Source organism: Poecilia reticulata, linkage group LG14, assembly GCF_000633615.1.
Source record: "Poecilia reticulata strain Guanapo linkage group LG14, Guppy_female_1.0+MT, whole genome shotgun sequence".
Lineage (NCBI taxonomy): Eukaryota > Metazoa > Chordata > Actinopteri > Cyprinodontiformes > Poeciliidae > Poecilia > Poecilia reticulata.
The window spans coordinates 10,836,771-10,864,235 of NC_024344.1; the positions used below are offsets into that span (position 1 = coordinate 10,836,771).

Consider the following 27,465-nt stretch of genomic DNA (forward strand, 5'->3'; position numbering starts at 1 on the left):
TCTCTGTCCTGCACAAACTAACCAGCAGCTYCCTCTAGCGGATAATGCTTGCTACTCTTTTTTTGGCCCATTTTGAAAATGGCAACATCTATTTTTATTTATCTTGAGATAAATTGCGTTAACATTTTTTTTCTTTTTTTCTGAAACCAAAGAATTAAATTTGTGTCATCTGACCAGAGAGATTCTTTCATATGCGTCACTTTTATTCCTTATTCTAAGCAGTAAGCTTACAAATAACTACATATTCTCTAACAAACTCCTAAGTTTTTGACATATCTTTATATATTTTATTTTTTTAAAGATTTTTTTGTAAATTAACTATTATTCAATAGTTAATTGACAGGAAAGTGGGTAATAAGAGAAGGGGGAGGACATGCAGCAAGGGTCACCAAGGCCAGGAATTGAACCTGCAACAGCTGCGTCGAGGACTAAGGCCTCCATATGTGGGTTGTGCTTAACCCCTGCGCCACCACAGCACAACCCAACATATTATACTCGGGTGGATTCATTTTCCTAATTGGGTGACTTTCAAAGGACAGCCGGCTGCACTGGACTTCAGTTAGGGAGCGATTTAAAACAAATGCACATTTTTACTTGTTAGACCAACGTATGAATATTGTACACTGTGAATCTAGGCGCTTCTTCACTTGAATAATTAATTTTTTTGTGTAAAGTTATGTTCAGGTCTCAATGTAATGTCTAGAAGTGGTGAACTATTTGTAAATTTTAAGGTTTTGAGGGACTTTTTAACACAGACTGAGATTGTTATGTGAAAGACCCGATTATAACAAAGTAAATATAAACTAAGGAGCTGATTGTGAAATGACTTATTGTGTTTGCTCTCACTGGCCCTGTTTAAGACAGGGAAAATCTGTCTCTCAGTCAGAGTTAGATGCTGCTTCAGTCAGTCAGATCCTGTGTCAGCTGTTTACTGTCAGCCTTCTCATCCTGGGAACGCTCCAATGTTTGTTTTCACATTCTGTCAGCATCCTCGTGCTTCTTCTTTTTAATGGACACCCTTCAATCAAATGGAGACAATAATGCAAAATGGAAAAAGAGAACAAACCAGAAAAAATTGCCAAGGAAATGTCAAATAAATATTTCTTCTTCGTGTTGCGTAATTTGAAGTTCCTGTATCTGAACATAAGGTTTCCTCCAGAAAATTAAGCCTGGTGGTTGGTGATAGGGCAGTCAATCATCTGACAGGCTGTCATTTTTTTGAGTTAAAAAATGTTTAAAGTTGACAGCAAATTTTAAAATATCACTTAATAATTATGTGTTATTGGAAGATTAATACCTGAACCCCAACTATAAAGTCTTAAAAAAATAAAATGAAAACATAAAAAAATAAATAAATAAATGCGCAATGATTAGTCTGGTGGGGGCACAGGTAAAGCCCAGTGGCCCGCCAGGCTTATAATACACTGATGGAAACCCTGCAACAGGAGCTATTTTTTCCTTTTAGTGGCTTTGATTTGATATATTGTTTTGCATTATGTGCTTATGCATAAATGTGGCCATATGCACTTCTTAGGTGTTACAAATTATGTTTTCATCTCACTTCTTCTGTTTAGGGGCTGTTTTGATAGTATAACATTGTTGTAAATTCATAGATCCATCCATCCGACCAAGGATTACTCAGTTGTCAGATTTATCCAGGACCTGACTATTTTGGAAATGCGTTTAAAACTCATGAATTTTGTATCCATTTTTAACAATGGCTCCTGAAATGGCCCGATGACTCCAGAAAGTTCAGTGAGGAAAAGCGATGACCTGTAAAATTGTCTGAACCATGTTCTCCTGCTGCTTGAGTCAAATGTTTGATTAAATCAGGCTTGTGTTCAATAACACAAGATTCAGAAACAAAGGTTCTGGTTAYCATAATCCGGTGTACGTCTGCTGTTGACCTTTCCTGTAAAGACCGAAACATTTGGTTTACTAGATTAGATTTAGGAATTGCAGTAACGCAAACAATTCACAAGATGGCATCATGAAACTGATCGGCACATCATGGTCTGCCTCCTCATCAATCTATTGGCTCCCATTTTGTTTTTATCCAATCATTTGTTATACATTTTCAGTTTCTGCTCTGAATGTTGTGCTTGATTTTAATTTATTGGCTTGAATCATTCTCAAGTGGAGATCTTTGAAAATGAAATTATTGAGCATACATGCCGTTATGTTTATTCGACACCTTGGAAACATGTCTAAAATTAAAGACATCTTGTAGTGCAACGGCAAAATCTCATACTGAACATTTTGAAAAAGTACTTTAAATCAAACATATGACTTTTATAAATCAAAATAAAGTTTCAATTCCTACCATGTGCCATGTGTTTTTTTACTCTCAATTTATATTGATAGTTCCATATTTATTGATTATTTTCTATACGGGCTGTAATTTTCACTTGTGCAAAATTATCCAGAGTGGATAATAAGAGTTTGAAAGCTCTTGTTTTTAGAGCATCTAATCCTAAACACAACAAAAATCATACACACATGTATTAAAAGTGACTTTTTAATTAAATTTCTCTCTTCCCAACAACTTCTTTGGCTAATAATTTGATTCAGCAATTATAATGGCTTTTCCCAGAAGAAGGTACATTTAGCAAATATTTTCCACTACACTCACACTGCGTCTCAACCTCTCCTTTCCTGCAAAGTCCACTTTGGTGCGCTTGTCAAATGTTAACAAAATCCTAATATTTTTTTTCATACTTTACATCAACAAATAAACAAAATAGCAAAGGGGTCATTCCACAGAACAAACTGTACAAAAAACACAATTTAAACAATGTGTAATAATTACTGTAGAAAATACACTTCAGGTAATGTATTATTATTAAACATGTCGGGATGTGGGTTTTACAGGGGAATGTAAAAAAAAATTCTTTGAGATCTTTGAAATGAATTTCTTTTTTTAAAACTAGAGCTCGTCTTCAAGCTCCAACTGTGATTAAAACCATTGTGGCAAAGTGGGGGCGTGTCAGCAAAACAAAAATCACAAAAATATACACTTTAATATTAATCTAAAAAACAGTTTAGAAAACAATAATTACAAAAAAATTAACCAATAAACAAATATCCTAATGTGATTCGATAAATTTAATTTTAAAGTGAATTGGTGGGAACGAGAACGTTTTGTACATTTCAGATCGGCCTTCGCGAAGACGTGTCTCCGACGGCGAACCGTGTTTTCAGGTCCGCAGTGGCTCACGCAGCCACACAAGAACAGGGAGGTGTGCGACAGCATGTCCGCTGGGTTGGTGTTAGATTGCGTCTACGTACGCCGTCCAGGTGGCACCAGGGTCTTTACTGAGTTCTGCGGCGCACGCATACGTTTTGCCGGCGCGAGGCCATGAAGCCGTGTTTGCAGAAACACTTGTACGAGCCGAAAGTGTTCACGCAGCGAGCGTTCTTGCAGGGGCTGGTGCGTGGGCCCGGCTCCGCGCACTCGTCGATGTCTGGAAAACACAAACAAGTGTCAGTGAGGACAAGCCGACAAACAGAACCAGAAACTGTAGGTCAAAGTGTAAAGAGATGTACAGTGACTTACAAAGGTATTTTCCATGTTTAGAATATAAAATTCAGTACAACCACCAGTCAGTAATACAGAGTCCATGTAAAGGTAATTTAATTAAAGTATGAATATAAAACCCTCAGCATCATAAAGACAAACCTGTAAGTATACAGTTCTCACATGGCAAAAGGAAAAATTATACTTTTGTATGCCACTGTACACACATTATTGCATTTTTATTTTTATTTTGTATGCATATGTACACACGAACCTATACAGCGGGCACGGGAGTGGTCTAGCCTAAAGCCTGTGTTACATTCACACATGGTACCCAGGTATGAGCGGACGCAGCGGCCATTTGCACAGCTACATTCATCCGAATCCTCCTCTGAACTGTCACCTTTTAGCAAAAAAAACATAAACATTAGACACCGAGGAGTAAAAATATCACATATTGGATGGCAAAATAGTAAGAAGACAACAAATACAGAGTATGATTTCACCTGGGTTGTAGTTTGCGAAAGCTGCCAGAAAATCCTGATCCCCATCCGACTCGGTCTCATGTTGCATCTTACAAAGAATACTGAACATTTCTGAACAGAAAACAAAGAAACGTGTTGGTGGAAAGCAGCAGGGGGGGAATAAAATCGAAGATCGAGCTGATCCTGTAGGAAGCTCACCCAAATTTCTGGGAGGGCAGGTGTTGCACTCTGGCCCCCAGCCGTGGCCGTAGTGACAGCAACACTCAGAGTAAGTCACCACTTTGTCGATGGGCTGACTGCAGATGAGACCCTCGTCAACCCGCTCGAAACACACGTCTTTGTGGGCTGCAGTACGATCTAGATCAAAAATAAGGGAGAGATATACATGCTTTTTAATGTTTGTTACTTTCACTTTAGTAGTAGTATGGGTTATAGTCCAGCAAATCATTAGTTTTTTTTTGTAAAAGTGCCATTGAGTGTATCATATATTATTATCAACAAAATCTAGAAAGTAATCTGTGTGAATCTAAAGAGAAGCAGATTATGCAGAACTGCCATAATGAAGTGAAGTGATGTAGTTCTGCCCAACAAAATAATGAAAGTCTGATTTAAGCAAAAGTTAATCTAATGTGAGTAGAAATGATAGGGAAGCCAAAATTAAGAGCTTGTCAGAAAAATAAATCGATATGAAAACAAATGTTGTGTTGATACATTTTCCTAATGTAACTTTGGAGACTTATAGTGTATTTTTATTTTACTTTTATGCATTCCCGTGAACAGGTTTCAGGTTTTAAACATGGAATAACAACAACAACAACAAAAATAATCAAAGGTTTAGAAGAGTATCTATTTCTGACTGATGTATTTGTGATACTTCTGTGGCATGTTCTCCTGGGTTTTCCATTTTAAAGAGGAATGGGCCACACAGAAAAAAATAACAGCAATTTACTGATCAAATGCTGTGATCAAAAATGTCAATTGCAGTACGAAGTTAACAAAAACACTTTAGTTAAATATAACTTTTTTTGGAAATACTGGAGATTTTTTGTAAGAGCAAATAAAATTTTTTTTCTACCACTAAATAAATTTACTCAAATTAAAGGCTGGAACTTTCCAAATGTTAAATAAGTTGAATACATGTCAAGGCTTTTTTTGTAGAGGGCAATGTGTGCTAAAAATAATACAATAAAAATCAGTGGAACAATAAAAGTAAAGCCAGTTTTATTCTCGGTAAATGCTAATGTTTGGGTGAATCGGGTCATATTGGCACATGCAACGAGCAAAACCAGTAAATTGTTCTGAAATCATTATACAGATGGCAACGATTTAAAAAAAAGAAAAAAGGTTTATGACTTTCAGCCAACTCATAAAAACAGATCGTAAAAATAAATTAGCTGTTTTTAAAAAGATAAATATATATATATTTTTTATTCCCTAAAATATTTAATCAGTGTGAGTAAAAACATCGTTTCAGATTCCTAAAATTACACATTTTACACTAATTTGTAAAGCCAAAGCAGCCACAATGATTTGTTTTTGCATCGTAAATGAACAAAAGATAATAAAGACTCACTGTCATGATATAAAGACAGAAATGTTTTTTTAAAAAGTTTAATATTTAATAGTAAATAAGTGAAGCTGATTGCAGTATGAGGTGGTTCACTAAATATTTGCTACTGCTCAACAGCCTGCAGGTTTTATTGTGTCGCGCCACATCATTAAAGACATTGTGTGTCATTAGAAAATCCTGTAGCAGCTGCTACAATTATTAAACTGTGAAATAATAGTTGTAGTTTTAGTAACATTTCATTCAATTGTGTGAATTCCTGGGCAGAGCTCTCTGGGAAAAAAAATAGAGTTCCTTGTTAGAGAAATACTAAATAAATGATAAGTGGTTACATTGATTATTCTGTATGGATAGGTTTTGTTGACTTTGTAGAGAAGTTACCAATAAACTTCTTGTATAATTCTGACTCAGCAAGCTGATTGCGTTAAGCTACTTGGCTGCAGGAGTCAAAGTAAAGCTTTTAAAAAACAAACAAAAAACGACTAAGCTGTTAAGCATGGTGGTAGCAGCATCATGCTGTGGGGGTGCATTAGCATTACAAACATACATTGAAACTGGTTTTGGACTAGCCAGAACAAGTATAAAGCTTTTGGAAAACCCTGACCTCAGCTAAGATCAAACGCCAATACATTATTACAGATGTGTGTTGTGTCATCAGGACAGTTTAAATGCATCATTAGAAGCTCATAACACGACATGAGTGCATGTAGCGTCTGTTTGGCAGTGTATTAATCACTTTCTAAGACCAAACATGCTTACAACACAAAAGTAATATTGGTTCAAAGCTAGAAACATCTTCCTAAAAACAGCCTGGACAGGGCAAGGCTTGGGAGGAACTGCAATGGAAAACAAAAGAGTGTCAGACTGAGCGGTAAGGCAAGCTAGTTCTACCCACCGTCATAGACGCACTGCTTCAGCGCCGCGCTGAAGGTGAGGGGAGGGTCGCAAAAACAGTGAAAGGAGCCGGGCGTGTTCTCACACCTCCCATTCTTACAGTACGAGGGGTCCTGGCACTCATTCACATCTGCAAAGGGCACCACAGACACTGGTTACAGTATGAACATCTGCTTCTGGGCCAGAGCTTAGTCTGCAGGTGGTCGACTCAGGCTTTCGTCTCACCACAAAATGCAGAACAAATTCTTCCCTGCGGTAAATGCTCCATTTGGGAATCTTTTTTAGACATTAACCGTGTGTCGAAGATGCTTGTTTATCCCTAAGCTGATTGTTAAGGCCGGTGTGTGAGGTGCATCTCTCGGTCTAGAGGTTGGACAACTGTAAAACTAAAACAGGTTGAAATGAAGCGGATTAGTTGATGGCCCATTAGATTCATAAACAGTTTTTACAGCTGTGATAATCGACTGGTTTAGATAAAACTGTGGTGTAAATAATGTCTTTGAGCCACATGTGGTTTCTGTTAAGTTACTACGTGAACCATTCTGCTTATTGGAGATTGCACAATCTTGCAGCTGGCCCGTTGTTAAAGTAAAAGAAGAAGAAAAAAAGGGGAAACTGATATCTATGAAGTTAAAAATGAGTTTGGTTCCAGAAGAGGTTGTTGAAATTTGGCTAAAAAAATTAAAAAATCTCTAGCGGGCAAAGCATCCTGTTTATGAGCATAAACATATGGTTAAGTTTATGAGGTTGAAGTCTCCTTGTAATCATTATTACAACATTTTCTTCTAGTTTGAAGAAACAAAGTGTGATGTGAACAAAAAATAATTTAGAGAAAGAGAGTCTACATCATATTCACAAAGCATACTTTCTCACATCCGCCCACATTATTGCATCGCTACAGTTATCGTCCCAAACTGGAAGTCAAAGAAACCATGTTACTTTGAGGCCTTCAATTTTATCTGACTGTCATAACTAAGCCATATTTATCTCCTCTGGGTGTGCGTCACAGTATCGGGTTTCAGGTAATTACACATGACCCGACTGTGGCACATTCATTTGCAGACTGGGCCAGTAAACATCCTAAAGCTTCACTTGGGTTTTCTACATACTCCGGCTGCAATAGTTACAAAGTTAGCTCAAGCAAAATGAATGTATCCAGGCAGAAACCAGTTATCGTCCCCAGCCAGACCTGCTAGATGGAACCGCTTCACGTTGACCTACCTGTCGACAGACTAACTACTGTCAACCTCAGAGGATTAGTTTTCACGACTTCACAGACATACACGGCTAAAAGTTTCTAACAGGTGATGAAACATGGAGAACTTTCTGTCTGTGCAGGAACAAAGTTTCTCCCGGACAGTAAACATGGTCATTTATTCACTGATTTATGGCTTGAGGATATGTACTATTTATTAATAATTGGTAAACTGACTATCATCAATCTGCTGGAGATGACTTGTAGAAACAAAAGATCCTTCACTGTTTAACATTATCTAGTATTTTTTAACCACAGAAGCTCACTTGAGGAAGCTGGTAGTTTTCATAATGACAGAAGGGTAAATTCATGTTGATGCAAGGCTGTGAATACTTTTACACTCAATGAAAAACAAAGAAAAAGAAAAACAAAGCTGGATTTACATTGTTTATATTTTTACATTCTGTCTCTCCTGTTTTGTGTCTCTAAGTTCAAGTTATTGTTTGGTTTGTTTGGCCTCTTTGACACCATTTGGATTTTATCATTAGGAGCTAAAAAGTGAACACAAGGTTTTTCATGTATGATTTTGAAATTATTTAGCTATTGTTTTGTATATTATGCAAAAAATCTTCACTTATACAAATCTGTTAACATCTCCATTTGACAAAAATTTTGCTGATGAGGTTGTGGATACTTTTGATAAAAATTTACTCTCATACATTTAGCACTTCTAGATTGCTGTGGTCAGCAGACCCCAGTTGAGAGGACCTTCGCTTTTAAGTTCAAAACATTCAAATTTGGGCAAATGTTTCCATTTCATTAACCTATTTTTGCACCTCATAGCATCTATGCATCTTCCAAGACATGTTTACAGGAACGTAGCTGCATATAGTGGGGATAGAGTTAGCTTTTGGCCTGATTGTTGACTACATTTCAACAATATGCATCAAGTAATTTATAGGCTTTACCTGCCACAACTGACTTAATTATCAGTTTCAGTTCCAGATATTTTATATCATCGTCATTTGTACACTTAGAGAGGAGCTGGACAGATTTTTAGATTCCAATCATCACAATATCAGTGCATGCAATGGCAAAGGACAGTTTGGACGCAATATTTGTATGGGTATTATGTTTGTCATATGTGATACATTATGTCATGCATTTACTTTCCATGTAGCAATGATATGTTTGAGCATTTGGATGGACTTTAACTGCCCTTAATTTCCTTATGGGTTTCCTTCCCACAGTGTATTATAAGCCTGGCGGGCCACCAGACTTTACTTGTGCCCCCTCCAGGCTTATCATTGTTTATTTATTTTAGTTTTTTTTAATTATTGCCTATTTTTAACACTTTATAGTTGGTGTTCAGATATTAATCCTTCAATCTTCCAACAACACAAAACTTTCAATTAATATTTTCAAATTTCCCGTCAACTTTAAGCATTTTTTAACTCAAAAACATGACGGGCCGCTGGATGACTGGCCAGCGCCACGAGCACCGGGCTTAGCAAGTTTTCTAGAGGAAACCATGCATCTGATGTATATTTATAGTACCTGTGATGCTAGAAATCACTGAGTGGTTGGGATTTTGTATAATAGCATTTAACATGTTCTTCTTTATCTGCTTAATTATGTTTTACTGAAAACTGGTTTAGCTTCCCTTATAAATTTCATTCAGAAACCTGTCTAAGTTTTAAAATTCTGGTTGCCGATTTTAATATGCAGATCAAAAACYAGAGGAAAGCCACATAATTACRGCTATCCAAATCTATATACAAGACGTTTGTAAAAATAAAGTACTTCTTGTTAGTAGATGTATTGGGGTCATATACCTACAATTTCTTTGCAAAAGATAATAAATAGATAACAAAAAATGTCTTTAAATCAAGACGGGTACAAATTGAAACAAAGTATATAATGTAATGAAAGATGGAATATAAATGTAAGTAACAAGTGCAAAATGTCATAGAGGTGACTGGACAGGAGGGAGACTCATCAAACTTTTTATATTAAAATAGAAATAATCTTTCTTGGTGACCAAAGTGGAAAAGTTTGAGTGGAAAAGTTTGAGAGTTAACTTTCCCATTGGTCAAACACACAGCATGATGCAGGCTAAGATACTGAGCCAGACATTGACAGTAAGTTCTTTAAATATGACCACTTTGACAGGAAACCCACTGGTTCCACATAAAGCAAAAAACTGCTGAGAAAAACAAACATTTTGTGCTGCAAGTTCAACGTTGAGACAACAAGAAACTGGCCAAAGACTGGGATGATCTTGCCAAAAACACAAATGTCTCACATTTTTTCGAGTCGGTTCTGAGTCAGGAAGACTCAGTTAGCTTTTTTTATGCCAGTAATGTCTAAATAAGAAGCAAGACTACGTAGATATGTAAAAGATTTTATCCAAGATAAATCAGTGGTTTATTTGCACAAAAGAGAGAGAGAGCAAAGCTTCCATATGGAAGTCTGAACAAAGTACTTTAAGGTTGCTCAGCTTTATTCCTGCCCATCATGAAACATGCTGCATTTAAATATATTTTAGTCCTGTCGAAGCAGCTAGAGAAACTACCTTCATCCTGTCAACTATAAACATGGAGACTGCTGCTATGCTAATGCTAACAACTCTATCCACCCACTGCAGGGTGGACAGAAAATTATTCTTCAAAGAACGCTAAAGACAACAGAAATATTCTAAAAAATATCTGTGAAGTCCTGCATCATGACTGGAAGGAAATAATAACTTAAATGCTGTTTTTTTTATACATTATTGCTCCCATACAATCTGAATACTTGGTGGAATAAATGCCTTGAGAAAACAATGGGTGCCGTATGAATAAATATGAATAAAATCAGTTTCTCCAGGCAGGTCAGAGCTTTAATAAAACTGGAGATTAGAAATTAGTAATGAAAATTTGGTGGGTGCATGTCTGCTGCTACATCTCTTTAGTTACTAATAATCCTATACCATAGTGCGTGGTTGTTGAAACACACTTCTTCAATTGGGTGTTTTAGATGGAAATATCAGTGATTTCAAAGACAGACAAATGAGAACTCACCAGCCTGCTCCTCGAGAGTCACGCAGCTGTTTCGGTCCACAGCCAGCGTCCAGGGCGGAGAGCAAATGCAATAGTATGAACCCACTGTGTTCACACATAAGCCATTCTTACAGTTTCCTGGGTTGTCACACTCATTCATATCTGCACAACAAAGTTAGGAGTTCAAGGTTATCAAGGAAGAAGCTAGAAAAAAGCTGGTTTCAGCCATGGAAAGGGAGATACTTTAACTCACCAGCAACTGTTGGCATCACACACTTTTTCCTGCTGGAGTCGGGGATCCAGGGCCGGTCACAGATGCAATAAAAGCCCCCATCAGTATTGACACACCGACCGTTGGTGCAGAGAGACTCGTCGTGGCATTCATTAACATCTGAGCGCAAATATGAAGACATGAAACAAGAACTAATCTGCTGTAGAGGGTTTGGAAAGTCCTACATGCAGAAATGATTCACAATTCACATGATGCTACATACCAATGCACTCAAGAAGGTTGCTGTCATAGTAAAAACCTTGTTGACAGTAGCACTCATAACCTCGCAGTGTGTTTTCACAACGGCCCCTTTTGCAGATTTCCTCAGCAAACAATGTACACTCGTCAATATCTGCAGACAAAAAACAAAATATTGTTATTCTGCAGAAGATTTGATCTCTTCGCAGTTAAAAAAAACCCCTTCAGATGCAGAATTAGCTTAAATTAGCTAGAATTGCCTGGTTGTAAACTCAATAAATGAATCTTTTTCTCTTTTGCTGACCACTACATACTGAAGTTATTTGAACAATTTAAGTAAAAAAAAAAAAAACAATCAAAAGTTAAAAGAACTACAGAGATGTAAGTATCTATAAAAAAACGTAACTATTTTCTACACTGACTTGTTCCACTAGTGCTGCTACCTGTTCTTGTAGTTTGCAGCTAAGGCTACAAGTGCTAAAAATGTATTTTCAGCGCTGTTCTTAAATCTTTTCCCATTCTTTATATTAAATACGAACTGAAATGTTGCTTTAAATTTGCACAGTTAGTGACGTTTGCATATTATATAGTATTATAACTTAAATGAACACACCGTGGTAGGCGGGCAGGCTGTACTGGAGTCTTTGTTCACTGTAGAAACCTTGTCCGTGAGGACAGAGGAAGTGGAACTCTGCTGCATTGGAGGTAAAAAAAAAAAGAAAAAAAAAAAGAGTTTTGAAAGCAAAACTTTGAACAGAATTWTGAAAGTAAACAGTGGTTCTGCTATTTGCGTCCTGTGTGGTACCTGAGTGGGAGACGGGGCAGGGGTGGATCTCACAGTGATCTCCCCATCCCACACCGATGGAGCAGCAGCACTCCTGCTTGGTGACATTGATGGCCAGGACGCTGTCGCAGAACACCGTGTCGTCGAGGTTCAGGTAACACTCCTTCTTCTCATCCGTCAGAATTCGAACCGCTGCAAGTAAAAATGCGAAGTTTGAAGCGGATAATTATTAGATATCTGTAAAAATGATGCTAAAAAGTCTTGGGATTTAGAAGGATTCAGTGTTCTGTTCACTAGATGAATGTGGTTCATCTAGTATGAGAGAGGATGTACCTTCGCAGCTGTGTCTGTCCTCTGAGAGGGCATAGCCGTGATTGCAGACACACACGTACGAGCCCAGTCTGTTCTCACATGAGCCGTAGGGTTGGCAGAGGTTCCTGTCTGCAGCACATTCGTCTATGTCTGAAAGGGAAAGCACAAAGGTTGTACTGAGTATTTAAATTTCAGTCCTAACCGTTGCAAAATGCGCTCTAAAAAATTCCAGAGATGAAGCACAAAAATAAAAATCTCTCAAATTCAAAACGATTTGTGATAAATAAAGGAAAACGGATACAAAAAAAAAAAAAWAATCCAAATGTTTACATCCTTTCAGAAGGAGATACAGACCTTGGCATTCCCTGCCTCCGACCAGTTTGTAGCCCTTCTGGCACTCGCAGTGGTACGAGCCCATGCTGTTGATGCACCGGCCCCTCAGGCAGCTCGACGGCCTCTCACACTCATTAATGTCTGAGTTGACAGCAGAGGAACATTTTTATTCAAATTTCCACACCAGTTCATGTCTCTGAAACCTTTTCAGCAACTGGATCTCAACTCCTTTTTCATTTCAAAGAGAAAACACTGAAATATGTGAAATTGTACACTTTATGTACACATTTAGAAATATTAGTTTTCTAGTATGCAAAGGCCAAATTTCAAGCATAATTTTGTTTAGATGTAAAACAGCATAATTTGCATACAAAAAATGACTTATTTCATCTAATAAGTTCACAAGAAGTGTATCAGCTTATGATGTCTTCCAGTTAATTTCAGCATAAAATATGCATAAGATAAAGTCAGTTGATGTTATTTTTATATCTTTGAATGAAAATTAAAACAAAAGCAAGTAAATGTTTTTATTAACATCAATATAACTGTATGCAATATTCCCTGAGCTTCAGAGAAAAACAAGATCTTTTTGTTGCTGGAAGTGATCCTGGAAGTCCTTAATGCTACAGCAATATATTGTGCAACATTACTAATATTACATTAGGCTTCATAAATTGTTTACTTTTTGCTCTAAACTAAATCAATGAATTATGGTGTATATTTTATTTTACCAAACATTTTGTGCAGACACCACAATAACCTGATTTGCGCTTGAGAACGTCATCTTGCCTAGTTGATGCAAATAAAACAAAACCAAAGTTATTTTGGTGTAATCTGCACCTTCGCAGTGGCTGCCCTCCTGTGTGCGCTGGTATCCTGGGTAGCACTGGCACTTGAAGGAACCTTCTGTGTTGATGCAGCGGCCGTAAGCACACAGTCGAACGTCCGCACACTCATCAATGTCTACAGGAAAGAATTTTTTCATTTGTAAATGAAATGCTTTAAACCAGAGGAATGTATTTTCTCATAAAAAAAAAAAAAAACATGCCTCATTGTTTGCAAAAGTCCGGTTTTCTACTACTTACCACTGCAGCTTTTGCTATCTGCAGAGTGAAGGAACCCCTCGTTGCAGAGGCATCGGTAAGTCCCAGGGAGGTTCTCGCAGCGCCCGTTGGGACAGATGCCAGGCTTCTGACACTCATTAATGTCTGAAGAAAAGGTCAAACATGGGATTTTAACTGATTCCTTTTTATCACTACAGCAGCAACGTGCCTTAAGAACAGAAATCTTTATCATTTCCACTGCAAAAACACAAAATCTTTCTGGTATCCAGTGCAAAAATCTTAGTGTACTTGAACTAAGACAAAACTAACTTATTAGTAACTTTTCAGCCAAATATAGATTGTTTAAAGTCAGAAATTCCTTTATATTGATGAAAATGTAACAGTAACCAGCACTAAAAATAAGCTCCTATGTCTCGCTAAAAAAAATTGTTTTGTTTTACTTCAACTGTTCTGAGATATTTGTGCTAGAAACCAGACCAGAAAAATGTGGTAAGATTTTGAACTTTTGCATTGTTTATCCACATTATCTCCGTCTCCTCACCCTGGCAACTGCATCTATACTAAGTATCATGTGAAATTTCAAATAAAAATAAACAGACACTCACCATAGCATGTGCCGGCATGGGCCTCATAGCCGGGTAGACACGGCACGCACTCATACGAGCCCGGTGTGTTTTCACACTGCTCGTTCAGACAAGCATCCGGACTCAAACACTCGTTAATGTCTGGAAAAAGACCAGATTTACGCTTCTTATTTCAGGATGAACAGAGGGATTATTACACAGATTATTAGATGATTTTGCATCGCCGTCCATAATGTCAAAGTGAAACTGCGTTTGTACCTTCACAGGCTGGATAACGGTGGGACTTGCTCCTGAAGCCGATTTGACATTCGCATTTATAGGAGCCAGGCAGGTTGACACAGTGGCCTCCGACGCCGCAGATATCTGGTTTGTGGCATTCGTTTACATCTGTAGAACAACACAAACGTCACAGTCAGATCTGACAGCATGCAGAGGAGAAAAACAAAACTCAGAGCCGCTCTGGATTATTTTACCTATGCACTTCAGTCGCCCGTGCTGCACCATGTGTTTATAACCCGGGCGACACTGGCACTTGTAGGCTCCCTCTGTGTTGACGCAGCGGCCTCTGCCGTGGCCGCACGGCTCCGCGTCACATTCATTATCATCTGGGAAAGGAGAGAGAGCGAAGTCAAATAAAATAAATAACAAATAAAAAATAGTAAGCAAGTCTCCACAGGAAAACTCATTAACCTGGAATAACGTCAAAATAGTGGAAGTCATGTCTGCATGTCTCTGCTTGTGCTCAGGTATTAAGTAAGTTTAATGACATTTACTAACAGGTGGTTAAGTTAAACATATTTCTAGCTCTAAATTCCTTGATTCTCAGATAAACAAACACATAATTATGGGTGATTTTTAAGCAATATAATATGCTAAATTGCTACCAGCAGACCACTTACTTAAAATATGTGGTAACACTTTAATTGAAGGGATGTGCATAAGACTGACATGACACTGTCAAAAACATGACATAACACCTGACAAGAACATAAAGAAGTCTTTATCAATGTTTATGACAGTTGTCATGAAGTGTCATTTGGTAAATAATGACACTTTTAATGCAAAGTTGCCCTAAAAGTTGCATTAAAAGTGCCAACTTTGCATGATTTTGTAAATAGTGACAATTTAATGCAAAGTTGGCATTTTTAATGGACTTTCAATGCAACTTTTAGAGCAACTTTGCATTAAAAGTGTCATTATTTACCGAATGACACTTCATGACAACTGTCATAGACATTCATAAAGACTTCTTCATGTTCATGTCAGGTGTTATGTCATGTTTTTGACAGTGTCATGTCAGTCTTATGCACACCCCTTCAAATAAAGTGTTACCAAATATTTATTGTATAAGGTATGGTGAGTGTTTGTATATTTTTTTAATATAATAAAACCTGGTCTAAAATCATGATCCTGGAACCAGTTTAATGTCAAAATATGCACTGTTGTTGTTAGTAAGAAGATTTGAGAGACGATTCTTTTTTTGTCCAAAATGTAATTTTTCGGCAACCCAACATTTTCCCTTTTTGTCAGGAGCAGCAAGAGAAAATAGACGACATTTTGCTTGGTTTTTCTCTCCCGACGTCTCTTACCCTCACAGATGTTCCTCTGCAGGTTGAGACGGTAGCCGGGGAAACAGTGACAGATGTGGCCATTCGGGCTGTTCTCGCACTTCCCATGACCACAAATGCTTCTGCTCAGGCCGCACTTATCCGCCTCCSCTTTAAGGGCAGAGAAAAGAGACCACTGGTGTTAATTCAATACATCTATGTGCAATGCAAAAACATTGAAACGAGAATTATACTTTGTTGTCACTCTTATAAACAGTTCTCAACAGAGAACTGTTCAAGAGTTGTACATATTTTTACTCCTCTCACTGTGACTGTCTATGGGAATATGCTGCAGTGACATTAGGAACAGAAAAAACCGAAAGGCAAAAAGAAGTGTGATGTCTAAAAAACTATGAACACCACCTGGAGGTCCTGTCTTTTAGAAATGGTACAATAATCCAACACTGATTGTTAGCGAGTGAAAAGCTTATATATAAAAAAAGAAAAACAATATCACTGCTTCACAATGATGCACTAAAAAAAAACTCCCAATAATTACATTGATGTTTGTAGTTGTGAAGGACAGCAAGTGGAAAAGTTCAAGAGGCATAACTATATCTTATTGATATTTTCACTTTCACATAATTGAAATTAAGAGACGCCACTGAAAATTTCAGTATGAWTGAGAGGTAGTSACACAAATTAGATCAGATTGGAGTGATCAGATTTGGCATTTGTTTATCTTTTGGGGATGTTTTTATTCTTATGGAACAAAATCAGTGTTCATGAATTTATTTGAAATGTTTAGCAAAAAGGAAAACTGTAGTTGTGGCAGCTTTCATAACACAATGTGTGTGAACGAAGCCTTCAGGCTGGTTCATGCTTCGTGTTTGATGTCACATAACATGCACAGCGACCAGAAGCATCAGCTAACTACAAAAGACATGCAGGAAAATTAGCTTCGTGTTAAACGTCGGTTTTGGAAATGTGAGGTAAAAAAAAAAAAAACACAAGAGTTATCATTAATGGTATTTTCTGCAAGCAGGAAGTCAACATGTCATCTATGAGAGACGGAGGCGAAGCTCGCCATGGTTACCGCCTCTCACTGTGGGTGCGTTTGYGGAGTGCTGGATTTCCCAGTTTTCAGGCGCGTGAAACATGAACCAGGTCGTGTTGAGAAGAGAATAAATGAATAAGAAGCGACTCTTGTGCTGGATTGGTGTTAAACTCACGTTTACCTTTAGGGTCTATTTCGAAGGGGTCATTGCCTGGGGGGATTCGGACGATTGGCGGAGGAGTGGGTTTAACAACTGTGGATCCAACAGAGGAGAAATGAACCAGCAACCATGACATGTTGATCTTTGGTCTTTGTACTCCACAGAGGCAACATTTCTTTGCAATCTTCTGTCAGTTAGCAGCAAGAAAGAAACATTCCCCTCATTGTGGCAGCTAACGGTACATTTAGTAACTCGAGAYGTTCAAACGTTACTTGCAGCACGTCTAACTTTCTTTGCGAAAGTGGGGAGCGCTTACCAGGCACTCGCGGTCGGGTGGTGCTGACAGAAGTCTGCTGCGCCGTGGTCGGCTCCGGGGGCTTCTCCTGATCACAGGAGGGAGGAAATATTTCATGCCAGCAAAAGAAAAAGCTACATCTACAAATGGAAACGAAATCTTACCGTCACAAGTGGTGCTGAAAGGAAAAGCGGTAGAGCGAGGTTAAAACGATGAACCTCTAGTAACAGGATTAAAGGCTTACAAAGCAGAGATGTTGGACATATGAACGGTGCTGGTCAGAACTTTACATACGTCCKTCATGGGTAGGAACATGATGTTGACCTTTTAATTACACTTTTGTTCTTCTTTTAGGATGGCATGATGATGCAACACACACATTTAATGTCTGTAATGTTGCTGGCAGTAGTTTAGCTGGATATTTAACCACACTTCTTTCTAGAAGGTGTAGAGCTTATTTTAAGTTTTACATTTTGTAAAACTTATTTTCGATACGATAAGGCCACAACTTGTCGTATCCATTCTGAGAGCACTCTTCATGTCTGTTTAGGATCACCGTCCTGTTTAAAGATTATAAAACAAAAACTTCCTTCTTGGTTGGCAGAGTCTCATTGGATGGATATTTGAAATGTGCTTTCCTGTGAAACACACTGGTGAAACTTTCATACAGTTACGTCTTAAAACTGGTCAGTGATTCCATTTTATTGATAAACCAAACTAAAATCAATCTTTTGGAAAGTTTTTTTTATCTTCATCTCTCTGAATTTATGTGTCTTAAAATTAGAAACTGGTTTCCACGTCAGAAAAAGGAACCAATTTAAATAAGCTCTGCCAATTCTACTTAGAAAAGTGGTTGAATGTCCAGCAGAAGCTAGTTGACGGCTTCAAAAACAAAGTACGTTCAAATCTGAACCGACGTGTGTAATTATGAACATCAAACATTTAAACTTGCACATGAAATTTGTGTTTGAAACTAAATTATTCCACCCATCCATGTTTATTTGAAACAGAACGGTTCAAATAAATCCCAAAGAGCAACATCAGCATAAACTCCTTCCCATGACGGTATGGAAACTTCTGACGAGCGGCAGGAGAACCGATGCAAGTTCAAACACTCACGATGGAAGATGATGGGAGGCAAGGCCACGGTTTCCGTTATGCTTTGGAGATAGTATCCTTTCCCAGCAGGGCAAATCTTATTGAAGGCCACTAAATATAGCATGAGGAAAGACACAAAGTTTAGCTGTTATTTGATTGTATGCAATTACATTGATTTGACATTTATCTTTAGAAAGAGTCTACTATGTGGGATTTACACAAAAATAAACGCAGTGAAACCACATTTGGATGTGCAGCAATGAGACACGGTTTGATTCATCTTGTTTAAAGAAATGAAACATACATTTTTGAAAAGAATTGTGCATTTAATAAAAAAAAAAACTGCATGCATGCAATAGATACAATTTTTGTTTTTCCAACAGAGAAATCCAATATTTCTTTCAATGACCTGCAAAACAACCGTTAATAACATTTTAAGCTAAAGTAAAAAAAAAAAAGATTATTTAAAACTCAGGAATAAAAATAATAATCAGACTTCTTCAACAATTTACCAAGCAACGGGAGCCATGAAACGCGGAGGGAGTTCATCTCTGGATGAGCTGAAACTGTTCAGTGAACATTATCACTAAGGCGACTGACTCACCTGTGCCCACCTGAGGACATCTCTCACATTTGTGGCCCCAGGCTTTGCCCACCGTGCAGCAGCACATCTCCTGGGTGATCTGGTTCACCAGCGGGTGCTCGCAGCCCCTGGCGTCGGACGCCAACAGGAAGCACTGCGCCTGCTCCGGCGGAGACTCTGACACACGACGCGCTTCGGTTAAAACAGTGATAAGGGAGCAATATTGTTTATTTCAATCTCTCTCCACAAAACTCTGCTTCTTCATTGCTTACAAATATGCTCAGCTCACTCCTTGAAAATAGTTTCTTCAAGTCAGATTTAATGTCTCTTGGAGAAATATTTGTTGTTCCCGTTCSAATCTCGTTTCTCACAGTCAACTTTCATGTTGTTTGTGCGCGAAACCAGAACTTTCACCTCTGCTCTCTTTGATAGTCTGATATGAACTGTGTTAGCACAAAGAGAGCAGTGACACTGAAGCCACATGGCGTTGAAATGTTAACAAGAGAAAGCAAAGATGAAGGCTCCAAAAAACAAACAAACATCATCCCTACAGAAGATGTTAAAGCACAAATGTAAGAGTTAAACAGAAGATATTTGCAGAAGAGACACTAAATTAAATCATGCTATTGTTGTTTTTATGTTTGTGAAGCACTTTGTAMTTTTATTGTCTGATAGGCGCAATATGAATAACTTTTACTTGCTCACAATTATCATTATGCTCAGCAAAATGCCTTAGTGTGCAGAGCACATTTGTCAGCAAGCTCCTCTTTTTGAGTATCAGAGAGGAGTTTCGAGCAAGAGCAACTCAATATCTTTGAGTATAAATACATAATTTGCATTAATACAGAAGATTTATGATTATATATATATATATATATATATATATTTTTTTTTATTTAAAAGAAAAAAACTTACAGAGAAATTCAGCCTCAGTAGTTTGAAGAAATATCATGTTATTACTTACCAACACATCGATTTCTCTCCAAAACGAAGCCMGATTTGCAGGAACACTTGAAGCTGCCCAACGTATTTAGGCAATCTCCGTTCTGACAGACACCCTGCAGGGTGCACTCGTTGATGTCTTCACAGTCAGGAGGAGGGAGGCGAGAATAAAAAAAAGGTTACGCCGATTTCTGCAAGAGATCGGGAAAATGACGCGGCTCGTGTTTCGAGTCGTCACCTTGACAGTGAGTGCTGTTAAATCGCTTGTAGCCTTGCGGACAGGTAGAGCCGTATTCTTCCACAATGGTGTGTTTGACTGATGCGTCTGAGGGGGGAAGAGACAGGAGATCCAAAAAAATGTGTTTCTACATCTTACAAAACTCCTGAGTGTGGAAAAAAAGCTTTTAAGATTTCACACATGAACAAAACATTTAGATGGAAATCTTTAAAGATAAACAAGAACTACTTTCTTTGCCACACATGGAGATACTTGTATAACATTTCACTGGTGCAAACAAATCCAAAACCAACGTCTATGATTAAATTAGTAACAAAACTCCTTTGCTTTTTATTCTTTCAGAGGCATGAGAGGCCTGTGGAGGCCTGCTGGCTTACTGAGGGATGAAATGACTAAATTAATACACTTAATACTTATTCAACTCTGTCCCTGAGTTTAGGAGGCCATATGATACCTTTCATTTGTTCTACAGCTCTTTCTGCATGCAACAGCTCTCCAAAGTTAATAAGCGAGCTGCAAAGAAAATGTTTCTGTGCAYAGTCRGGACTGCCTTTTAGTGCGATTTTATTTTATATTTACATTTTATATAATAGCCAACTTTTGATTATTTTGGCATGCTTTAAAAGAAGATAAAAAAAGCAGCTTCCATCAAACCCAGAGAAGTCTGGGCTTCCAGGTGAATAAAAAAAGCTGCAGCAGCTTTTTTAGACATTAGAGTCCAAAAATAGCTGCATGCCAACAGCAGCTTTTTCAAACCTAGAAGACAGCATAATGTAGAGTCTGAAAAAGAAAACGRAAAATTAGTTTTTTGCCTTTTCAGTTCCTTTAGCTGAAGAGGTTTCAAAAGTACGCCCCCTACAGGTATGATGACAGCAGAGACAAGCTGCAGAAAAATACTCTTCGTATGTATGCTGTCTTGTACTCATACGTAATATAACTTTAAAAATGAGCAGGACTCATTTGTTTTCATCCCTCTTTACTCTGAAAATAGCAATGAAAATCTAGTTTTTATGTCCGTGTGCAAAGAAYGGTATGTGGTGGAAAAAATAGTGATGGCAGCATCATGGTGAGGGGACGCTCGTCTCAGTCAGGAAGAGTGAAGTTGGTCYGGGTCGGTAAAAGGAAAGAAATAAAACTTGGGGAGAAATTCACCTTCCGACAGCCAGAGCTCCAAAAGAATGGTTCAAATCAGACGGTCTTCATGTTAGAATGGCCCAGTCAAAGTCCAGACATAAAATCAAATGATCAAAACCTTAGAATTTACATGAAAAAAATTTTAAAACAAGAATGTTTTTGAGAGGCTCTGTGAAAAAACGGCAGCGGCTTTGCAAACAAAAAAGTCTTGTTCCTCTCTCTGAAAAAGGAAATAAACTTTGTGACTTCTAGATCGCATCTTCTTGGTTTATTTTAGAAAGAAAATGAGTGTGGTTGAGCGGTTTCTATACTGGGTGCTYGTTCTGTTACCACATTCATCCTCTGACATCATGTCACTTATTTTCCAAAACTACGTCTTTGTTATGTGGTAAGCCATCTTTTCCCTTTGTTTTGYTTTTTATTTTGTTCCTTTTAAACGTAAGTTTTATCCAAGCCTTTGACTAAAACAAAAAACAACAAAAGTGTTTATTAAGATCTCAACTCATATAGTTGCTTTTACTTCTTACTGGTATTGCTAAACGAGAATCATTGTTTTCTATAAGGGAGTGAAATATTTGAGGCAGTTTTATTACAGAGCTGTGGGAACACTGCACATCGTGGAAAGAGAGAGAGAAAAAAAGAAACGTTGGAAAAGACGGCCAGGTCATGGCTATTTTTACTGAAAAAAAAAAAAAAATGGAGGAGGGGGTTCAACAATGCGTACATGAGTCACAAAAGTGACAGTGGTGTGTGCAGGAGTCGAGTCATCTGCAGCGCCGACCAGACTCACGGTGTCAGGTTTTCGTCAAAGCCCGCATTGTCTGAGCCAGCACCGAGAGAGACGGAATAATGGCGGAGTGGAAAACGTGAGCAGCCAAGATTTTCCTGAAATCTAATCCTCAGCAGGGTGATGACAGTGAGCAGGCGCAGAGGAATGAGCTGAAGTAGAGGCCTTTCCCCCCCMAAAAAAATTTATTTGTTTCTGTCTCACTGTCTGAGTGCGATTCCCATAACTTCCCCCGTTTTCTCATCCCCTTTGTTTTCAACACCATATGCTACGTTTACAGCCGGAACCACATATTTACATACAGTCTAAGAAAAGACTCACTTTTCTTTCACAGTCTGGTTTTGGCCAGTTAGGATTATAAAAAAATATATATTTCTACTGCTAAACAACTGAACTATAAGAGAGGCGYYGTTTTAGCTTTTATACTTTTAATATCAGAGAAAGACTTAAAGAAACTCCTTTTAGTTTTTAAACTGTTGAGTGCAAGAATCAAACAAGGAGAACTAAGATTTAGCTTTACAGTTTCAACCCAAATCAACTGGAGCATTTTAAAGTGTAGCTTTTCTTCTGCTGTGCTTGTTTTTCTTTCTTTTAGTTTTGTTGTTTTGTTTGTATTTCCTTCTGATTCACGTAAAGCACTTTGAACTGCCTTGCTGCTGAAAATGTGCTCCGTAAATAAAATGACCGTACCTTACCTGAAGGAGCATTTTGATCACATTATTCAAATTCGGAATTTTAAATACACAAAAAGGACAAAATCTTTTAAACAGTCGGCTTTGAAAGCTGCTGATAAGTTGCTTCACAACATGTGAGTTAAATTAAACCTGTGGCTGTATTTCAAGGCAACACCTCAAACAAAGGAGCATCATGTCTCCAAAACAAAGAAGGGTTTGGTGTGAAATGTGTGAATCAAAGCCTAAAACACAAAAAAGATCTTGTGGAGATGTCGGCTGAAGCTGGTAAGACRCGGCCATTATCCTGAGTAGAGCTGTACTAACATGGTCTGAAGGGCCGCTCAGTGGCGAAGAAGCCAGAAAACGCTTTGCAAATGCACAAATGGATAAGATCTTTAATTGAAGCAAAAATTGAACTGTTGGGCCAGAACAACATTTGTTACATTTGGAGGAAAAGGAAGGAAGCTTGAAGCCTGTGAACACCACCGCAACTATGAAATAAATAGAGAGACTGAAGGAACAACTCAAGACCAGAAGTCAACCAGAACGCTGCAGGAATGGGGGGAAATCAGCATTAAAAATGGACAGTTGTCTATTTTGGAGGGAGAGCTGCAAATGTGGGCTAGCCAGTTAGCATGCAAACCTAAGTCTGTTGCACCACTTCTGTCAGGAGTCACTCTGTTATGAAAAGCTTAAAATATTTGACTCATCATGTCTCAGTTTTTTTGCAAACTGAAGCTCTAGCAATACCTAAATAAATTCAGTTTTTTTTTATATATTAAAAAAAATGTCCTGAACGCCATTTTGGTCTTATTGTCAACTACATAGTCTCTTTAATGTTTTCTCAGCAGCATGTGAAGCATGTGGGTTTTTAATTAAAAGCAATGTGGCTCAATGAATCATTATTTTATATCTGAAGAACATTTTCCACAGTTTCTGATTTTGCGGGAATATCTTATTAAAAACTGTTAGATCTGAGCTTAAGTACAGTATTAAAATTAAAAATAGGAGTTTATGACATCTGAAAAGCTGGAATGGGAACAATAAAATGTATTTTATGGCCAGCGTTACTCACTTGGTAATTTGGGGCACTGGTAGCACTTGTTTTGTCCCCATGAGTTTCCCACACTGCCACAGCAATCCTCCTGATTGGTCAGGACGGGAAGCGGCGTGCTGTTGCACTGAAACGATTCAGAAGCCTCATCAGCGGGCGTGACGTGTAATATTCTGCACTGGTGATGAGTTTTTATACACACGGCCTGTTTGGGCGTCGTCTCTTGAAAGCAGCGGCCCTTCGGTTTGTGTCTCGGTGGGAAGGGCCGCATTGCTATTTTGTGAGGAGGTTTTGAGTCTGATTGGTCGTGAGGCTGAATGATGACCGAGGTGTCCGGTGTGTGGTGAACACGAACGTTAATCTGCACTGAAAACAGAGAAAAGGAACAGACTGGGTGAAACTGAGACAAACAGCAAAAGCATATTTTCACCTTTTGTTTAGTCGCAACCACAAATGTATTTCATATACAACGCTCGAAAAAAAATGAAGAGTCCACTGCACTGAACCCCATTGAAAACCTCCTGGTTATTCCACCAAATACTGATTTCTGAATGGCGTTAAAACATTAGCATTGTTGTTTCTAAATGAATATRAACTTGTTTTCTTTGTATTATTTGAAGTCTGAAAGCACTGCATCTCCATTTTTCATTTTCTGTGAATAAATACCAAATTTTTGCAACATGTTGCCAGTAGTTCACAGAATAAAAGAACATTATTTACTCAAACATTAACCTGTAAAAAGTACAATTCACATGTACTTACCCTTATCAGTGTTTATTATTCAATTTACAGAAATCCAAGATTGTAACATTTAATTGATACACTCCAGTTTTTCCTCCAGCGTATTTTAAGCCTGGTGGGGCACCAGGCTTTACTTGTGTYTCCACCAGGCTAAGCATTGCTTATTTATTTTAGTTTTTTTTTTAAATGTTTGACATTTGTAAGACTTTATGTCGGTATTCAAGCATTAATCTTCCAATAACACATAAGTATCAATTGATATTTTCAAATTTCTTTTCAACTTTAAGCATTTTTTTAACTCAAAAACACGCCGGGCCGTTGGATGAATGACTGCCCCAGCACACAACCACCGGGCTTAGCACGTTTTCTGGGGGAAACTCTGTACTCTGTTAGAAAACAGTTTTCTTTTTCCTAAAACCTTTTTTTGGATGAAAAATATTAACAAAAATGAACTGATAATGTCACAAAAAATKTAATCAATTTAGTCAGAAAATTGGATATCTCTAAATCAAATTAGAATAAAAACATGACCTGACTGAGGAAAAAATTGACATCATTTTTGGATTCAGCAGYGCAAAATAGTCCTAATTCAGTTGAAAAAAACCCCCATTAATATCCAAWGGATATTTTTTTGGAATCCAGTGTTATTAATCACGACAAATTAAATCCAAATAGGTTGAAGTGAGCAATAATTACCTTCTGACGAGTGGTGCCCCACTTGTGACAGGGGCAGGGTGAAAACGGAGTGTGTTTGTGTCATCTGGGTGCGCCCCATGGCCGTGTGCTCCACCAGCTTTTGGCCGTCTGGCTTCAGGGAGGCGGGGTACACGGGCTGCCTGTTGCCGTGTGCCGCCTGCGCTTGCTGTAGTGGAAATTGGCAGAGTCGGCCCGTGAAGCCAGGCGGGCAGAGGCAGTGGTTCCTGGAACTGCACACTCCTCCATTCATGCACGTCAGAGGACACACGACTGCAAGGAGAAAGAGAAGAACATGTAAAAATCAACGCAGGCATAGGTTAGCATGTGATTTACACACTAACCATTTAGCATAACAAATGTATGCCTCGCATATTGTAGAGTACGTACATATATCAAACAGACAGATACAGAAAAAAGCTGGAATAARTTAGACCATATTCTCTTTGAACTGTGACGCCATAAAAACCAAATCAGCTTGACGAACTGAAAGGTCCCTGAAAACCAGCCAGGCAAGTGAGAGAGCAGGTAAAGTCATCGATCTGTGTAACGGCTTCATTCTGACATATGGGAAAGATCTGGAGATCTGTGGGAAACCTGCTGGCTCCAGAGCGCTTCAAAGCGAATATACTATGTACTGCTGTTTTACTGGGTTTTCTCCGTTGTGTTTATTCAAAAGCCGGGCGTTTGAAACTTCAACTACACAACGGTGAAAGTTAAAGAGCTAAAGAGAAAGCAGGCAGTGACGAGAAGGAAAAAGGAAGATTTCACGTGCAGATTGAACTATGTGACTCAACAAGTAATGGTTTGGTGAACTGGATGGATAAATCCGCTGCTGTGGATTTTTCTTCCACTCTAATTTAACCAGCTTATATGACAAATCATCAAACAACTTTACATTTTTTTTAAATGTACCCCCCCCCCCCACCAGGGGTAACATTTAAGAAATCAACCAATTATGTCAAAAGAAACTTGTCACACAACATGAAGTAGGTTAAAAGATCTTAAAAAGCAACATGTCATGGTCTGATTGGAAGATTTCACTACTTTGGAGACCCAGCAGAAACRGAGAAGACTGAACAGAGGTAATCCTTCCTTGGARTGGCAAGCATAATAAAATTACTTCAAGAGCAAATCAATGACTCWTTTAGGTTACAAAAGAACAAGCCTGCAGACCTCAGTTGTTTTAGAAAAGGTCAGTGCTCAGGATCCAACAATGAGAACAACACAGAGTAAAAAACAAACAAAAAAAACTCCACTGCTCTCTAAAACGAAAAGAGGCTTTTATTATATTTACCAAGTAACATGTTGAGGCTCTTTAGAAGATYTTAGACAGGGAAATTATGCTTGACGGCTCTCCAATGTAGCTGAATTAAAACAGTTCTGCAAAGATGAATCGGAAAAACTTCCTTGTCTAGCACCACCAATAGGATGGAGAACTAAACAACAACCATTGACCATTCACCTATCATTTATTGCTTGCTAATAATTTTTAAAACAAATCAAATTTCTAGTCAGTAAGTTTATCTTCTTTCTCTTGCAACCATGATTATTTTTGCACTTTTGCACTCCTAGTGCTAAAGTGATTAAAAAGACAAATATTTTCTCAGAGTCGTGGCAAGAACAAGGTTCTCTTCAAAACGTCAACAAATTCATATCTAACCTTCTGAGGGATCCATCATATATTAAGTAATGCTTTTTTATCTATATATTTTGCAAATTGTAAAAGATATAAGTGTTAATGTAAATTAAAAAGATCCCAGATTGTAAAAGTAAGACATTTAGGTTCTGAAAATCTGTAGTGTCTTAATTTCAGCTCTATGGTTTTCATTTTGATAAGAAAACCCAAAAAACAACTTTCTTTAAAAAACTTTCTTTATGTTGCAGCGTGCCAAAGCAAAAATCAAATATTACCACCACCAACAAAATCTGCTCTACCTCCTGTGCAGCACAGCAGGTCATTTTTACCTTTTACTTTTCCTGAACTAAAAGTACAGGACAGTATTTACTTTATGTAATCCGAGTGTTTCAAACAGTGTGGATCTATCTAGTGGTAAATCACAGAACTATACATAAAACTTAGTTGATTTCCCCCCTAAATGCTTGCACTATAGCTCATTTAAATGTGAATAAAGCCCCTCACCCAGTCTAAGAGAGGTCTTTCTTTGCATTTGGTTTAATCATCAGATTAATGCACGCATTTAGAGCGAGCAACTC

At 38.0% G+C, this 27,465-nt stretch overlaps 1 protein-coding gene across 5 annotated transcripts in view; it reads right to left on the minus strand.

Moving 5' to 3' along the window:
* Positions 1-2,502: 2,502 nt before the first annotated feature.
* Positions 2,503-27,465, minus strand: part of ltbp3 (latent transforming growth factor beta binding protein 3) — a 44,185-nt gene continuing 19,222 nt past the window's right edge. For 2 of the 5 annotated variants that reach the window (XM_008427723.1, XM_017308741.1), the window contains exons 2-29: positions 25,252-25,521; positions 24,017-24,180; positions 23,836-23,941; positions 20,166-20,252; positions 19,950-20,066; positions 19,007-19,177; positions 18,424-18,513; positions 17,469-17,482; positions 17,326-17,392; positions 17,031-17,102; positions 15,835-15,963; positions 14,719-14,850; positions 14,504-14,632; positions 14,267-14,386; positions 13,683-13,805; positions 13,438-13,560; positions 12,619-12,738; positions 12,286-12,414; positions 11,974-12,144; positions 11,782-11,862; positions 11,194-11,322; positions 10,953-11,090; positions 10,721-10,861; positions 6,465-6,593; positions 4,201-4,359; positions 4,024-4,113; positions 3,792-3,920; positions 2,503-3,464 (exon numbers count right to left, since the gene is read on the minus strand). In XM_008427723.1, coding sequence (XP_008425945.1) covers positions 3,313-3,464; positions 3,792-3,920; positions 4,024-4,113; positions 4,201-4,359; positions 6,465-6,593; positions 10,721-10,861; positions 10,953-11,090; positions 11,194-11,322; positions 11,782-11,862; positions 11,974-12,144; positions 12,286-12,414; positions 12,619-12,738; positions 13,438-13,560; positions 13,683-13,805; positions 14,267-14,386; positions 14,504-14,632; positions 14,719-14,850; positions 15,835-15,963; positions 17,031-17,102; positions 17,326-17,392; positions 17,469-17,482; positions 18,424-18,513; positions 19,007-19,177; positions 19,950-20,066; positions 20,166-20,252; positions 23,836-23,941; positions 24,017-24,180; positions 25,252-25,521 — 3,482 coding nt within the window. In that variant the 3' untranslated portion in view covers positions 2,503-3,312. The remainder of the gene's footprint in view (positions 3,465-3,791; positions 3,921-4,023; positions 4,114-4,200; positions 4,360-6,464; positions 6,594-10,720; positions 10,862-10,952; positions 11,091-11,193; positions 11,323-11,781; positions 11,863-11,973; positions 12,145-12,285; positions 12,415-12,618; positions 12,739-13,437; positions 13,561-13,682; positions 13,806-14,266; positions 14,387-14,503; positions 14,633-14,718; positions 14,851-15,834; positions 15,964-17,030; positions 17,103-17,325; positions 17,393-17,468; positions 17,483-18,423; positions 18,514-19,006; positions 19,178-19,949; positions 20,067-20,165; positions 20,253-23,835; positions 23,942-24,016; positions 24,181-25,251; positions 25,522-27,465) is intronic. The other 3 variants (XM_008427724.1, XM_008427725.1, XM_008427726.1) reach the window with 3 other exon arrangements.